We start from the raw sequence: 14,532 nt of genomic DNA on the forward strand, positions 1-14,532 counted from the left end.
GTTATAATTTCCTGTGTTCTGGTGAATTTTGTGTGTTTGATTCATTGCTTCAAAGTGAATATCTCTGTATGATTGCATGCACTGAACACACACCCCAAGGGGTCTGGGGGTCCTCCCCCAGAAACTTTTTAACAGAGTAGATGTAATTTCCTATGTTCTGGTGAATTTTGGTGAGCAAATCAAGGAGAAGTCAAGGAGAAATGACAGTTAAGGAGTCCTCAAGGGAGATGTGGTTGAAATCAAGGGGAATCCTGCAGGATCCAGGATCCAGCCCTGCATGTATGCAGTGGTCACTGAGTAAATATTACGTCATCAGTTTAGGACAGCCCCCTTTAACACAGCAGTTTGAACTAGTTGCCATGTTTCACTGGCAAATGATTATGGAATTCTGATTTCACGCGGACTATTTAAGCGTTTACGAGTCTATGGTTTGAAGCTTGCTGCTGATAATTAAGCATAAAGCGTGTGAGGGTGGGGGGCGGTGGTTGGGGGTGTTATATAAGCAAATCTCTCAGTGTGTGATCTGTATTCTGTGAACTCAGTCCTGGTCTTTCATCTCTTCACTGGACTCATCTGGATACATTGTGGATACATTGTGTTGAAATGGCTCCAGGCAAACAGGATCAGAGACCCGTCCGGCTGATCGCCGCGGCCTGCAGGGACATGGGGATCGGCAAAGATGGACACTTGCCCTGGCATCTCCCGTAAGAGTTTATAGCTCCATAAAGAACCTCTCTCTCCGCTATACAGCTCCGAGATGAGGTTCTATGTCGTTCTCATCCAGGATCGGTGGAACGTCCGCCAAGGCTCCGCTGTTTACCCTTTTGTATACATCGTATCCCAAAACTAATGGTAGATTCCAAACCGCACGGATGTTTAAGGTTTGGTCGGGGGCATAATATTTTAGGTCGGGAGCGAAACTACCCGTTTAAATCGCTTATTTAGTCAGCCTGTGGCCATGTCTCCCATTGTAGCCAAACCGGGAGCAGTACAGGCAGCGGACGTAGGGGGGTTTTCCGGGTTGTATGGGAAACATGGTGGCCACAGGCTGACTAAATAAGCGATTTAAACGGGTAGTTTCGCTCCCGACCTAAAATATTATGCCCCCGACCAAACCTTAAACATCCGTGCGGTTTGGAATCTACCATTAGTTTTGGGATACGATGTATACAAAAGGGTAAACAGCGGAGCCTTGGCGGACGTTCCACCGATCCTGGATGAGAACGACATAGAACCTCATCTCGGAGCTGTATAGCGGAGTGAGAGGTTCTTTATGGAGCTAGTAAGAGTTAAGATCATTTACTGCACGCAGCGCTTATTTAAATGAGCTGTGATTTAAATAAAAGGGAACATGATGGGGTAACAGGATAGGTGGGCACCAAGGAAGAGTGGGCACCTCTGGGTTAAATTGGCTATTTTTTCCACAAAAAAAAGCTTAAACATTCGACAATTGAGGACTAATATTTCTACAATTGCTACAAAACCTGTATACAGTCATTTTGGGGCATAAACAAGTTAAGTCTGATTAATTTAACATTTTTTACAAAATAGCCTATTTTACTTCGAGGTGCCCAGATGTCCCTATAAGTGCCCACCTATCCTGTATCCATTAGGCCTATTTCTGCTATTATATTGTAATTAAAGACTAGTGTATGTTGATTGTAGCCTAATTGTTTGTTACATATTGCAGGTCTGAGTTCCAGTTCTTTGTGAAGAATGTCACAAAAGTCTCCCGACCAGGTAAATATCAACATCAAAGTCATGCATTCAGAATGTAATGTCTCACATCATCATGGTAGGCTATATCAGTGTTTCTCAACCTTTTTGGTGCCAAGGCACACCTGGCATAGCCAAAAGATCCCAGGGCACACCTAGATATACGGTGTGCACACATATATATCATATATATATATATATATATATATATATATATATATATATATATATATATATATATATATATATATATATATATATATATATATATATATATATATATATATATATATACACACACACACACACACACACACACACACACACACACACACACACACACACACACACACACACACATACTGTACATACATACATAAACACACACACCCCAAAACAGTCACCCCGGGGGAAATCCGGTGGTATTCACCTGGTATTCCTAAACGTAACCTCATTAAACTATGCCTAAACCTAACCTTATTCCTAAACGTAACCTCGGTAAAACTAATAATATGGCTAACCCTAAACTTATTTCTAACCTTATCCTCAGTAAAACAAATACAGGAATATAAGAACCGCTGGTCCGCGAAAAGGAATGGGGGCGAGCGTGTTTTGGGGCAAGTTTTCCGGTTATGTTATATCGACGGCTCCGCAGCTTGAAGTTGCAAGCGATTCTCTCCGTGGAGGAGAAATTAAACACCAAACTACACGGATTACGTTGACACAAACACACTGGAGTGATTTAGAAGCACTTTATAAGAAAACTAACACTTATGTGGATTTAACGTTAGTAGGCCTGTATGTGTTTTATTGTTGGACAAGCGGCAGGTAATAACATGGGTTTTTGACAGCCCCTCTTCTTCCCGGTTTGGCGGATCTGCTGAACGCCGTATCGGCCCGTTCCTGAGTACCTGCCAGGCAGGGGAGTACATGTGATGGCCGCATGAAGACAAAGCCACACATTTGCATTCCTATGGGCGAGGGTCGATTGGCTGTGCCTGCGTGTCTGCGACAGATGAGCTCAAGGCAGCGGCAGCCTGAGCCCACGTATCTATTGTGTGTGTGTGTGTGTGTGTGTGTGTGTGTGTGTGTGTGTGTGTGTGTGTGTGTGTGTGTGTGGGGGGGGGGGGGGTTCTTTTTCACACCTTCAAACAGCATACCGTAGCATTACTCACGGCCCAAAAAAGGTCAGATTGCCAGGGTTGATAAACACTGGGCTATATAACTGTTACATGTCAGAATGTAAGTAATTGTTTGTCTATACAGACCTGCAGCAGCTCCTGTGTGATGTGAACACCATTCACCTCACTCACTATATAGTCTACTGTAGGCTGACTGTTTTTACCAGGGTGTGGCTGGTCAGTGATTGCTGATTGCTGACTAGTTAGTGATTGCTGTGTAACTAGTCACTGACACACTAGTGAATGCTGATGGCTGTGACTCGAATCCCCATCCACAGGAATGCACAGACATGCACAGACATATCTAGGTGCCTATGTCAACCTCTTCTGGCTCAAGGAGCTTTGCAAGGTTAAGACTGGTTAAACTGGAGAATTATGTTTATGACAAGGCAGCTGACACAGGGAGGCACTATAAAGAATACATCACATGGATGCATGTATCATCAGTGTTGTAGCCTGGGGTCATAGGGTGTTTCGGGTCTCGCAACATACACCCTCGCCCAGGTGACCCAGCCGGGGTTGATCAAGCCCCAACTTACATCCCAGGTAGCTACCCACGGTCAGTCCTATAGGGAAAGACAGGGCCACTCAGTCCGCTTCTCCGGAACTACTCTGCCTGAACACGGGGAGGCTCTGGCACGTGGAGGGACTAGGCTCTGTGGGTGACCTCCTGGCCGGGCTCCTCCTTCGTCTCACCAGCTGCACCAGATCCGCTGCACCGCCCTGATCCAAACATTTCCTTCTGGCGTGATGGTTCCTTGGGCCGACACCACTAGATTGGGCCGTCTAATGGTATTAGCTCCACTTGCGGTTTGCTTGAATGGCCCTCCTAAAGGCCTCACCGTGAGTTTGTTGGGCTTCTTCCTCACGGAAGACACAGGCTGGGGCGCTAACCCATACTGCTCCCGGTATGCTGTCTACATTCCGGCTGTCACCCGTCTCTCCGGTGGTCACCAAACTATTCCTGGTTGTCACGTAGTCTAATTCCTATGAGCCACTATAAATAGACACAAGAAAGTCCATCAAACATTTCAACCCCAGAATAGCCAACGTGTTTGTGAATGCAATGCTGTAAGAAATCTGGGCAACCTCATTGCCAAAGCTTAATGTTTTCCATTCAGCTGTAATTCCAGGCATGATATCTTGTTCTTGATCTTCTTACCTCTCTACTCTTACCTATACCATTCATGTGATTCATGCATACCACTGTTGCTGCTACAGCACCTGCATTTCTGGTTTCCAGGCTAGAATTTACCCATGGGGATCAATAAAATGTCTCTGTTTGTCTGAAATGTGATTTGAACCCATTAACAACAGGAAAGATGAACGTGGTGGTGTGGGGGAAAAAATGCTGGTACTCCAATCCAGAGTGGTTGTTCCCAATGGCAAATGTTCTGCATGTGGTTCTGAGTACGACTCTGAGGTGAGATTATACTATGTCACATGCATTTAAATACGGTAGCATACACAAAATGGATCAAGTCACACAAGTATCAAATGTGTTTTGAAGTGAAGTGTTTCAGTGGTCACTCAGTCTTCTGTGTTCTCCTTAGAACGGTTCCAGACAACGCCCATTTCCTGTGTCAGGACTTCGACAGTGCTGTGCATCTAGCAACATCGCCTCCCCTCTCTGACCTGGTCGAGACCATCTGGGTTGCAGGGGGGGTTCGGGTGTACAAGGTAAACTCCTGTACGTGCTTCTGCAACTTGTCTGTTCACCCATATCTGCTGTATTGTAGCATCACTGACCCTGACCCTATCCTTAAAAAGTTATTACACACACACACACACACACACACACACACACACACACACACACACACACACACACACACACACACACACACACACACACACACACACACACACACACACACACACACACACACACTTTTTTATTATCGATTGAATCAATTTATTTGATTTGTTGCACCCATAGTACAGTATGTGCTCTCTATCCACTGACTTAGACTTACATATCACCTCTTCTTTTGATCAGGAAGGACTGATGCATCCATGGTGTGACTTGGTTTACCTCACAGACGTCATGGCTGACTTCGACTGCGATGTTTTCTTCCCAGAGTTTGACAGAGATATTTTTAAAGTGCAAGAACGGTATGTCTACTAGCTCATTTCCTGTACCATCAATGCAGGCTTTCCTAACCCAGATAGTCCATGAGCCAGACAAGATTTCATTATCGAAAGAGTGGGCAAAACCAAACCTATATTAAATTGTTCATAGGGTCAATACGAGTAAATAAATATATGATAACCTCTCCACAGGAGCAGCTTTTTCATGGTTATCACACATTTTGTCATTTTCCCCATACGTACATGACAGGTGAAAAAATGACAAAATTTAAAAAAGAGTTATCATAATGAAACTTCCTGAGTTGATTACTTACATGAAGACAATGATTTATCGTATTACAAGTTTTCTGAAATTGTATATTTAAATATGCAAATTAGGCATTAGGAAAATATGCCCAAATTTGCATAACTTTCCAGAATCACCATTGGAACATTGGACAAAGCCAGAGTCAACATACTTATTTCATTTTGTTAAGATGTTGGAGTCAAAGGTTTTTAACGAGGGAATATTCAATATCTGGCTCAATTTTGGGGCTCTGGCTCATGGACTAAATGCCTAATTTGCATATTTAAATATACAATTTCAGAAAACTTGTAATACGATAAATCATTGTCTTCATGTAAGTAATCAACTCAGGAAGTTTCATTATGATAACTCTTTTTTAAATTTTGTCATTTTTTCACCTGTCATGTACGTATGGGGAAAATGACAAAATGTGTGATAACCATGAAAAAGCTGCTCCTGTGGAGAGGTTATCATATATTTATTTACTCGTATTGACCCTATGAACAATTTAAAATAGGTTTGGTTTTGCCCACTCTTTCGATAATCATTGCTCAATTTTGGGGCTCTGGCTCATGGACTAAGAGGTTGGGACCTTTTATTTGGTCTCTTGATATGAACAGGAAGTTCTAGAAATAAAATATTATTGTTGTACCAAGGTCAGATTATTTTGCTTGCTTTTTCAGTGGACATGAGCCACAGTTATGCTGTGAAGAAGTTAGGAAATTTGCTGTCAAATATAGTCAAAGTTAAAGCTGAAATTGAATGAAATTTGTGCTAATCATTAATGTAGAATAATGCTAATACAATATAGCTAGCACATCTGCAGTGGTTGGAGGATTTCTCACTACTTCCATTGAGAAATCTAGACCCTGGTGTCTGGTAGGACACATACTGGTTGACAAGTATACTGCCTGAAGCTCATAGGCCCAATATCTCCCCTGGTCAAGCAGGTATTTCCTCTTGCCTCAGTGGTAGATGTTTGGTCTCCCACATGGGTAACCTGGGTGTGAATAAAAGTGAGGACACAAAATGTACGGATTGCAGTTTTAACATTGGTACGTGGAACACACGTAGCTATAATTTGTTTTCAGTGTTAAAAGAATAGTTCACCCAAAAAAATACTTATTGTCTATCAATTACACACCCCATGAAGCCTTGAATTCATGGAGATTTGCATTCCTGAGCCAATAATTTGATGACCGGGTGTATTTCCGGTAGGAGACACAAAGAGACTCCTTTGAGTCTCCTACCGGATACATTAGCGTCTTTCCACCGGTCATCACATTATTGGCTTAGGAATGGACAAAAAAAAAAAAATCCATGAATTCAATGCTTCATGGGGTGTATAATTGATAGAAAATAAGTATTTTTTTTGGGTGACCTACTCCTTTAAGATAACACTAACCTTGACACCTTAACAGTTCTGCCATGTTATTTGTGCCGTACGCCGTAATTCTTGGCACGTAGATGGGCTTGTGCTTTTTATTGGCATTGTCATTGTCATTCATTCAAGTGCAAAAATGCATTGCTAAATTGTTTAATCGAATAAAGACCAAAAATATAAACCAGATAGGGTCTAATAACAGCGTCACTTTTCATTGTTTGTATTGCATTTGTCTGTGATCTTCCATCAGCTGCTGAAACTGAGAATCTCTCTTTGTTTCCCATTCAGATTTCCTGGTGTACCAAGTGAAATTCAAGAGGAGAATAGCATTAAGTACAAGTTCCAAGTGTACAAGAAGGAGATTTGTGATGCAGGGGAGACGGTGGACTGAGTTATTGGACATACTGTACTGTTTCGAACAGTTTACACGTGGAGTTTATGGAGAGTATTAACCCTGGACCCAGACAGATTTCCTTTGGCTGAATATACGAATGCCAATGGCTATTTTATTATTTTATTATTTGATTTGTGTACACCTGTGACAGCTGTGGTGGTCATATCTCAGCGAATGCTCATGGCCTTAAATCATGAAGTTTGAAACACTGGAAACATGGAGAATCTACCCATCTACCGTTTTGATATAAGATGAAGTGAATTTTCCCCCAACCCCAATGACTGTTGTTAACAGGATACACGCTATTAGCTTGTATCCTGATTCTTTGTATACTTTTCAGACATATCACATAACACATACTGTAGGACTCCACCCATCAGTAATGGATGCAATAGATTCACTTTAAAACACACCTGGGGTCATTTTCGCATTTACTTGGACTTTTGTGTGCACACCAGACCTCCAACCCCCTGTGGCTACCTATCCACATCTCTGGTTATTATTGTTATGCTGTTCTTGTTTGCGGGAATAGTCCAATGTTTGTATTGAATCATTGTCAGCATGTAGTCAGTGCTGTGGATTTCGAAGGAGTACTTGTTCATTTCCAAGCCTTCACAATCCAGGTTGAGCCTACAGTATGTCTCTGATAAACTGATGGGTAAACTATAGTACTATAGTATAGTGCAAATTCCGGGTATTAGACCAGAAATAAAGTATTTATTTACATTTCAGGTAATGTAAGCAGTGTTCAGTGTTCTTCATGCTGTGAGTGAAGGACATATTTTCTGCATTATCATATTATTGCGAAAAATGCAAAGAAAGAAAAAGCATTACATTTTTACTGTATTGTTGAAGACATTAAAGCATTTTGTCACAAAATTTAAAAAGTTAAGTTGTATTCATATAAGTCAGTTTGTATTTAATTACTTCAATAGTTCAAATAGTTGTCTTTGTACATTATACCACAACAAGCCAGTAGATGGAGTCATACACCAAGACTGCAACATGCTGCTAGTAACAGAAGGCCAAACTGGAGATTTGGATTATGTTTTACTAGGTTTTGTCAGTTGACTTTGCAAATGAATGACATACAGTAAGTCTGATATATCATCTCTATGTATCTGAATATAGTTAGCATTTTCTTAGGAGGCAGCCTCAATGTACAGTAGATATTTAATATTGGCACTCAGTGATACAGGTTACAGTTATAAAGAGTATTAGAAATGTGCAGGAGGTGTAAGAAACCTATCTAAGGTTTAGACAACATTTAATGTAGACATCAGAAGCCCAGTCCATGATGCTAATGCAAAGATAAGGATGGCCACTAACAATCGCACAATACAATTATTATAATAATGATCTTGAAGCTGATTGCCAGATGTCTTGATATAAGGAATGCATGATTTAAGATGTTCTTCTGTTTGAATTGTTTGTAACTTGTGTTTTTGCCTTTTTATTCTAACCAATCAATCAATCAATCAATCAATCAATTAATCAACCAATCAATCAATCAATCAATCAATCAAACAAACAAACAAACAAACAAACAAAACTTTGTCACAACACAATTACATGCAAGTGAGGTGAAATTCTCGTTTGCGCAGTTATTCCCTGTTGCAGTTTGCAGAAAAGGTAAAAAAATAGAGTAAAACCAGAAAAAAGGAACATGAAAATAGCAGGTATTAAATCAGTGTCATGTAGATTAAAGATCATAGATAAATGTATAAAAGGTAAAAAAAAAGGTAATGATAAAAACCCATGTAGCAAAACAGTGCAGGTGTCATCTATATGTCATGGGTTTATGTTGAATAACAACGTGTTAAACATATTTAAATGTCATGTTTTACATCTACAAGTAGGTCTTCCAAATGCCAATCTGACCTCCGAGATGCAGGGATATTTACCACTGCAATAGTTCTGGCTACAGTTGGAAATCATAACTTTAATTGCAGGTGTCTCTATTTTCATATTCCCTGTGACTTACGATCCATAAAGGCAATGTGTAACCCCTGGCTAATAATAATCAACGCCACGTCTGAAACAGGGATGGACAATTTATTTCCCCCCTTATTAACCCCGCCAGCTTGTCTGTGTAATTCAAGAAAATGCAGCAGGAGAGGAGATTGAAATGACAGTGGATGATTGGAGTTATGGTTAGAGGAGCAGGGCCGTATTTGCATTTACACCAGCAAAGCTATATTTATGGGGTCCTGTGGGGAAGAATTGTTTCTGTAATAATTTACCTTGACAAAGGTCTTGTCTTGCATGTCTCTCCTTAGTCATGCAAGGAGAGCCCCCCCCCCCACCCCACCCCCAAAATTGAGTATTCACTATATTTGAAAGAACCTGATCTTGTAACATGACAAAGAGCTTAAAAGACTTGTCCAAGTTCACTTCACTTACAAGTAACAATACCACGATATGAAAATACTCTGTTACAAGTAAAAGTCCTGTATTATACCTAAAGTAGGCCTACTGTACCAAAGTAAAAGTACTTTTTTTTTTAATAGTCAGGTCTACAAGCTCACAACAGCGCATTGTTGTGAACTTGTAGATCAGATCATTTCAAATAGCCGAGGTATAAAATAGGGCTTAAATGGTTAATGCATTTTCTTTAAATAATAATTCAACTCTATAAAGAAACTAGTAACTAAAGCTAATAGATAATTGTGTACAATATTTGCCTCTGAGATGTAGTGGAGTAAAAGTATGGTATAAGTAAAAGTATTTAAAATTGTAAAAGTAACTTGAGTAAAGGTACTTAGTACTTGTGCAGTTCCGTAGGAGGCCCTGCATCACAAATGGTTAGGAAATCAACTTCAGTCTATAGAGCTGAAACTCATTATTAGATGCACTTTCGCCCATTATCTGCCCAGCGGTCGTTGTCATGACTACGGCACCCATGCTGGGTATGATGCATACTACAGATGAGGAATCAGACGTTTACATGTATCTAGTGGTGGACAGTAACCAAGTACATTTACTCAAGTACTGTACTTGAATAATTTGTTTGAATATCTGTACTTTACTTGAGTATTTGTAATTTTTGATACTTTCACTCTATTAGAAACATTTCCACAAACTAAAATATGAGATCTACAGGCTCACAACGCACCGCAACACATTGAGAGCATGTAGATATGCTATTTTCTTTTTAAATGTCTTATACAGCAATGCACTGATATTAAAAATAAAATGTACTTTGCAATTTCTATGTTTGAATACTTCAGTATTTTTAAAAGCAAGCACTGCAGTACTTTGACTCAAGTACAAATTTGACTGAGCAACTTTCACTTGTAGTTGAGTGAGCAATATTTGACCAGGATACTCCCACTCAGGGTCTATAGGGTTGAGTACTTTGTCCACCACCACTGCATGTAGGCAACAGTATCTCTCACACACAATTGGCCTCTCTCCACTGTACGTCCCCCCCACCGTCATTCACATTACCACAGCGAAGGGACCTTGAGATATAAAGTCATGGCATCATTAGCTGTGCTGCTCGCTCATTAAAAAGCACTCCAAGCATGTTTCAAGATATCCTGCAGACTTAAAACGGGGCATTCAAACCTAAATTCAAGATGCTCTGCAAAGCCCTGGCTTGGTTTAGATAACGCTAATATTGACTTTGTGGCTTTATGCTGAATAAACGGAGTGAACTAACCCCAAAAGCATTCATATTTTTGTGCACGAGGCTCAAAGATAATTTGAAACACATGATCGCAAAGCAGTGGAAAATCACTTTTCCAAAATTAAACTGAACTTCAGCTGTTCTCATTACAAAGGTTTGCAAATATTTAGTATTGTAATGTTTCTAATAAGCAATTCACTTACTAGAAACAACGGAAACGAATGTATCCAAACTCCTAGGCGATGGCCTCTGATCTGAGAATGGTTGTTCATAAGCTATATCCATTTCTAGACCAATACTTAATAATCAGAGTTAATAAACATTATTAATGTATGCATATTGCAGTCTGACGATACCTTCTAAAATACCCCAGAGTATTCTTGCTTGCAGTTAGCTGCACATATCAATAGAGAAGTTGAAAAAAACATCAAAGATATTTGATCAGTACCACATTTTTGCTTTATGTGCCGTCATTAATGATGGGATTGAACATCAAACGATCAGATAAAGAGCTTATGTACAGTACTGGAAGACGTTATTTCTATATGCGTGACACACACACACACACACACACACACACACACACACACACACACACACACACACACACACACACACACACACACACACACACACACACACACACACACACACACACACACACACACACACACACACACACACACACACACACACACACACATCCAAATCAAAGTCCTTTCCCCCTTTCTTTCAATTCATTTTTCCATTTCATATGTTTGCATGTGAAGTCATTTGAAATGGAAATGAAATCACATCTCAGCAGTCAAATAAAGCATCTCCATCTGTAATGCAACAATACAAACGTGAAACACAGATAGATCTCAACCCCCAAGGGAATAGAATAGATCTGTGCTGCCAAGAGTGTGAAAATTAGATACTGCAGCAGATGGAAGATGAAAAGCTTTATCCCTCAGTAATGTATTGAAAGATGTGTCAACATGCTCAGCATCAGACAGTTACGTTATATTTTGTTGGTTTTCTATATTAGGTGATTACTGTATGATGCAGCAGCCTGTACGTAAGTCATAAACAAGCATAAATGAATCATTTGGCAAGGGCCTGAACCCTGTTTTATACATCATCGTACGACAGTGTTGCGCAGTGAAAATAGGAGATCTACAGTACAAGCTCAAATGCTCACTGTGAGCTTGTAGATCTGCAATTTTCACAATTTGTGCAGAGTTTTGATAGAAAATAGGGACACGGTTGAAAGTAGTTAATCTGGAATTCCAATTGTCTGACATTTGAACATCCCAAATGATAATGATTAACTGCCTCTCTCTATCAAATAACAAAAATGTCTATAAAAGTTTTATAAATTTGTCTCCCGTCCATACAGCATATAAACACCATCAGGCACAAAGACTCTAGTTTCATCTGCTGATGACATTTAATTAATTTGCCTCAGTCCATAGTACACAGTAAAATCCTTAATTAAACTTTTTATAATCTCGGAGTTAAATTAATATTGAAGATTTTACTGTCCAACATGTATATCAATCATCGCCTTTTAAAGGGGCCACAGGGTTAAACATCGGCCTCTCTCTTCGGAGCTGTAGTCTTCCATAGCTCTTCTCAAAGTCCTTTTTAGTGCCATTGAGGGCCTCCAGGCTGCCAGTCTTTACATCGTATCCACTCATTCTCAGTCTCTGGATCCGGTAGATTACTATCTGTGTGGTCAGCTCCAAAACGGTGGGGGTCTCTGTAATCTGGGCCATGCTGATGCCAGCCCTGCGGAGGCACTCGAAGCGTTCGGCCAGGATGGCTACGGAGTAGTACAACAGCGCCGGGCATTCGATGACAATGTCTCTGAGCTGTGCCTCAGAGCAGCCCATGGTGTCCTGGGAATAAGCTAGGGTTAGGCGCATGCTGTCCGGGTTCAGCTCGGTGACGAAGCCCCTGAGTTTAGCGAGGAGACGGAGGAGCTCTGCAGTGGTGAAACCCTTGTCTCTGAGGAACAGCAGATTATGTCTCAGCACCCACGGGGGTTTAAGGAGAACGAAGGGGTTCTGAGTCAGCAGCTTCTGAAGCCAGATCGTCATGTTGGCCTCCTCTCCGCCGAGGTCCAGGTAGGCCCGCTGGAGGGTGATGACCATCTGCTCGTTCTGCCCTACCGGTCGGCTGAAGCTCTGGGGGGCGCTGGCCATAAGCTTGGTGACGATTCGCCTGTTGAGGTGCAAGCTCCGGAAGTAGGCTATGTTGTTCCGCTGGTTGTCGTGATGGCTGGACGACGTGAAGAAAGACGCTGGGAATTTCTCAATGATGCCCACCAGTTCTCTCTGGTTGGGGCACACCGAGGTCCACAGCTCCCTCTGCGCCTGCATCTGCTCGGGGCTGCAGAGGACCGCCTCAGGATGGAGCTCCAGGACGCGGGCGACGACAGGAACCGACGCTCCCATGTCCTTCAGCAGGCTGGCCGCCTCCGTCACATAGGCCGTGTTCCGGTGCAGCACCCAGCCCTTGAGCAGACGGATCTTCTGAATGTCCACAGAAAGCTCGTAGAGAGCCTCCACGGTGTGCCGATTCTCTGCCGAGCTCAGTGTCGCACATGGCCTGACGTTTAGAAGAGCTCTGACACTCTGGCACTGGAGGCACAGGGACTTGGAAATCAATCGCAACATTGATGCAAAATGCTGGTGGAAATTACCATTAATATTTAAAGTAATTAGCAAACTAAGAAAACAGGCGCCATAAGTGCTTCTTTCATGATGTTTGATAGGAAGGAGTCTGAGGAGGGGGACAAAAAGAACACCGGTACTTGAGTCAAAGTATAGATACTCCTGGTCAAATATTACTCAACTACAAGTGAAAGTTTCTCAGTCAAATTTGTACTTGAGTTAAAGTACTGGAGTATTCAAAAGTACATGCTTGAAAAAAAATACTGTACAGTATTCAAGAGAACAAATTACAAAGTACATTTTCTTTTTTAATATTAATGCATTACTCTATTAAAACGTAAACATAAAAAAAAACATTATTATACAACGCACCACAACATGTTGCGAGCTTGTAGATCTATTTTCATAACATTTTGTATTGGGCTTATGTGTTTAATTCATAATGTAGTAGTACTTTTTCCCTCCCTAGAAATGTAGTGAATTCAGTACAATATTCCAAAATTACAATTACTCAAATGCATTAAAAAAAACTGAATAAAAAAAGCTACAGTACTCAAGTAAATGTACTTCATTACTGCCCACCACTGGCAATGAATGACAGTTAGCCAGTAGGCAGCTACTAGCTTTAGTAACATCATTTAGCAGAGACAGCCCTCATAATGGCAACTTAAATGCAACACACTTCTGAAACACACTGACTTCTTTCTGCAACACGCTACTCCTCTGAGACTGTAAACATGTCTAGAATTCATGCAAAACATATAAACAGAAACACACAAATGTACCTTTAGCTCTGCGGTCACAGGATGTGACGTTTTGTTATGACACTCATCTCTTTTTCAGGACATTGTGTAAACGCAGCGTTAGCGGGCGTTGTGCACAACAGCACCATACAGAGACGGTGATGGGTACTGCAGAGTGGCATAGATTGAGTCATGTCTCATGCTTTACAGTAGCACACAGAGGTTCTCAACCAGTGGGTCTGGTCCCCACATGATTTTGGGGGGATCCCCAGTGACAATTTAAGGACTTACTTATATGAAGTTGAAGGAGAAAAAAGACCATTACTGCATCAAAAGTAATCAACAAACTATACTATAAAAACTGGTCAAACATTGGCCAAATTGTCAAATAATATAAGAGGCAACATCTTTTTAAATAGACGAACGATCTACAAGCTCACAACGCC

At 41.1% G+C, this 14,532-nt stretch overlaps 2 protein-coding genes across 2 annotated transcripts; one reads left to right on the forward strand and one right to left on the reverse strand.

Moving 5' to 3' along the window:
* Positions 1 to 418: 418 nt before the first annotated feature.
* On the forward strand, positions 419 to 7,159 carry LOC308092657 (dihydrofolate reductase). The gene is made up of 6 exons (XM_080438712.1): positions 419 to 704; positions 1,691 to 1,740; positions 4,215 to 4,320; positions 4,451 to 4,577; positions 4,897 to 5,012; positions 6,947 to 7,159. Exons 1-6 carry the CDS (start codon positions 604 to 606, stop codon positions 7,047 to 7,049), a joined length of 603 nt encoding a protein of 200 aa, XP_080294838.1. The 5' UTR covers positions 419 to 603; the 3' UTR covers positions 7,050 to 7,159.
* Positions 7,160 to 12,096: 4,937 nt separating this feature from the next.
* Positions 12,097 to 14,151, reverse strand: mterf2 (mitochondrial transcription termination factor 2). Its single transcript, XM_080437181.1, has 2 exons — positions 14,129 to 14,151; positions 12,097 to 13,452 (listed from the first exon to the last, which is right to left on the reverse strand). The coding sequence occupies exon 2, from the start codon at positions 13,344 to 13,346 to the stop codon at positions 12,222 to 12,224; it is 1,125 nt and encodes a 374-aa protein (XP_080293307.1). The 5' UTR covers positions 13,347 to 13,452; positions 14,129 to 14,151; the 3' UTR covers positions 12,097 to 12,221.
* Positions 14,152 to 14,532: the final 381 nt, after the last annotated feature.

Source organism: Gymnoscopelus braueri, assembly GCF_963280865.1.
Source record: "Gymnoscopelus braueri genome assembly, chromosome: 9".
NCBI lineage: Eukaryota > Metazoa > Chordata > Actinopteri > Myctophiformes > Myctophidae > Gymnoscopelus > Gymnoscopelus braueri.

What these genes read in the sequence shown, in the direction of transcription:
- LOC308092657 (XM_080438712.1), top strand. Translation starts at nt 604, where the DNA reads ATGGCTCCAGGCAAACAGGATCAGAGACCCGTCCGGCTGATCGCCGCG. An exon ending in GTTCTGAGTACGACTCTGAG is followed by an intron (nt 4,321 to 4,450) that starts GTGAGATTATAC and finishes TGTTCTCCTTAG; the next exon opens with AACGGTTCCAGACAACGCCC. An exon ending in ATTTTTAAAGTGCAAGAACG is followed by an intron (nt 5,013 to 6,946) that starts GTATGTCTACTA and finishes TTTCCCATTCAG; the next exon opens with ATTTCCTGGTGTACCAAGTG.
- mterf2 (XM_080437181.1), bottom strand. Translation starts at nt 13,346, where the DNA reads ATGTTGCGATTGATTTCCAAGTCCCTGTGCCTCCAGTGCCAGAGTGTC.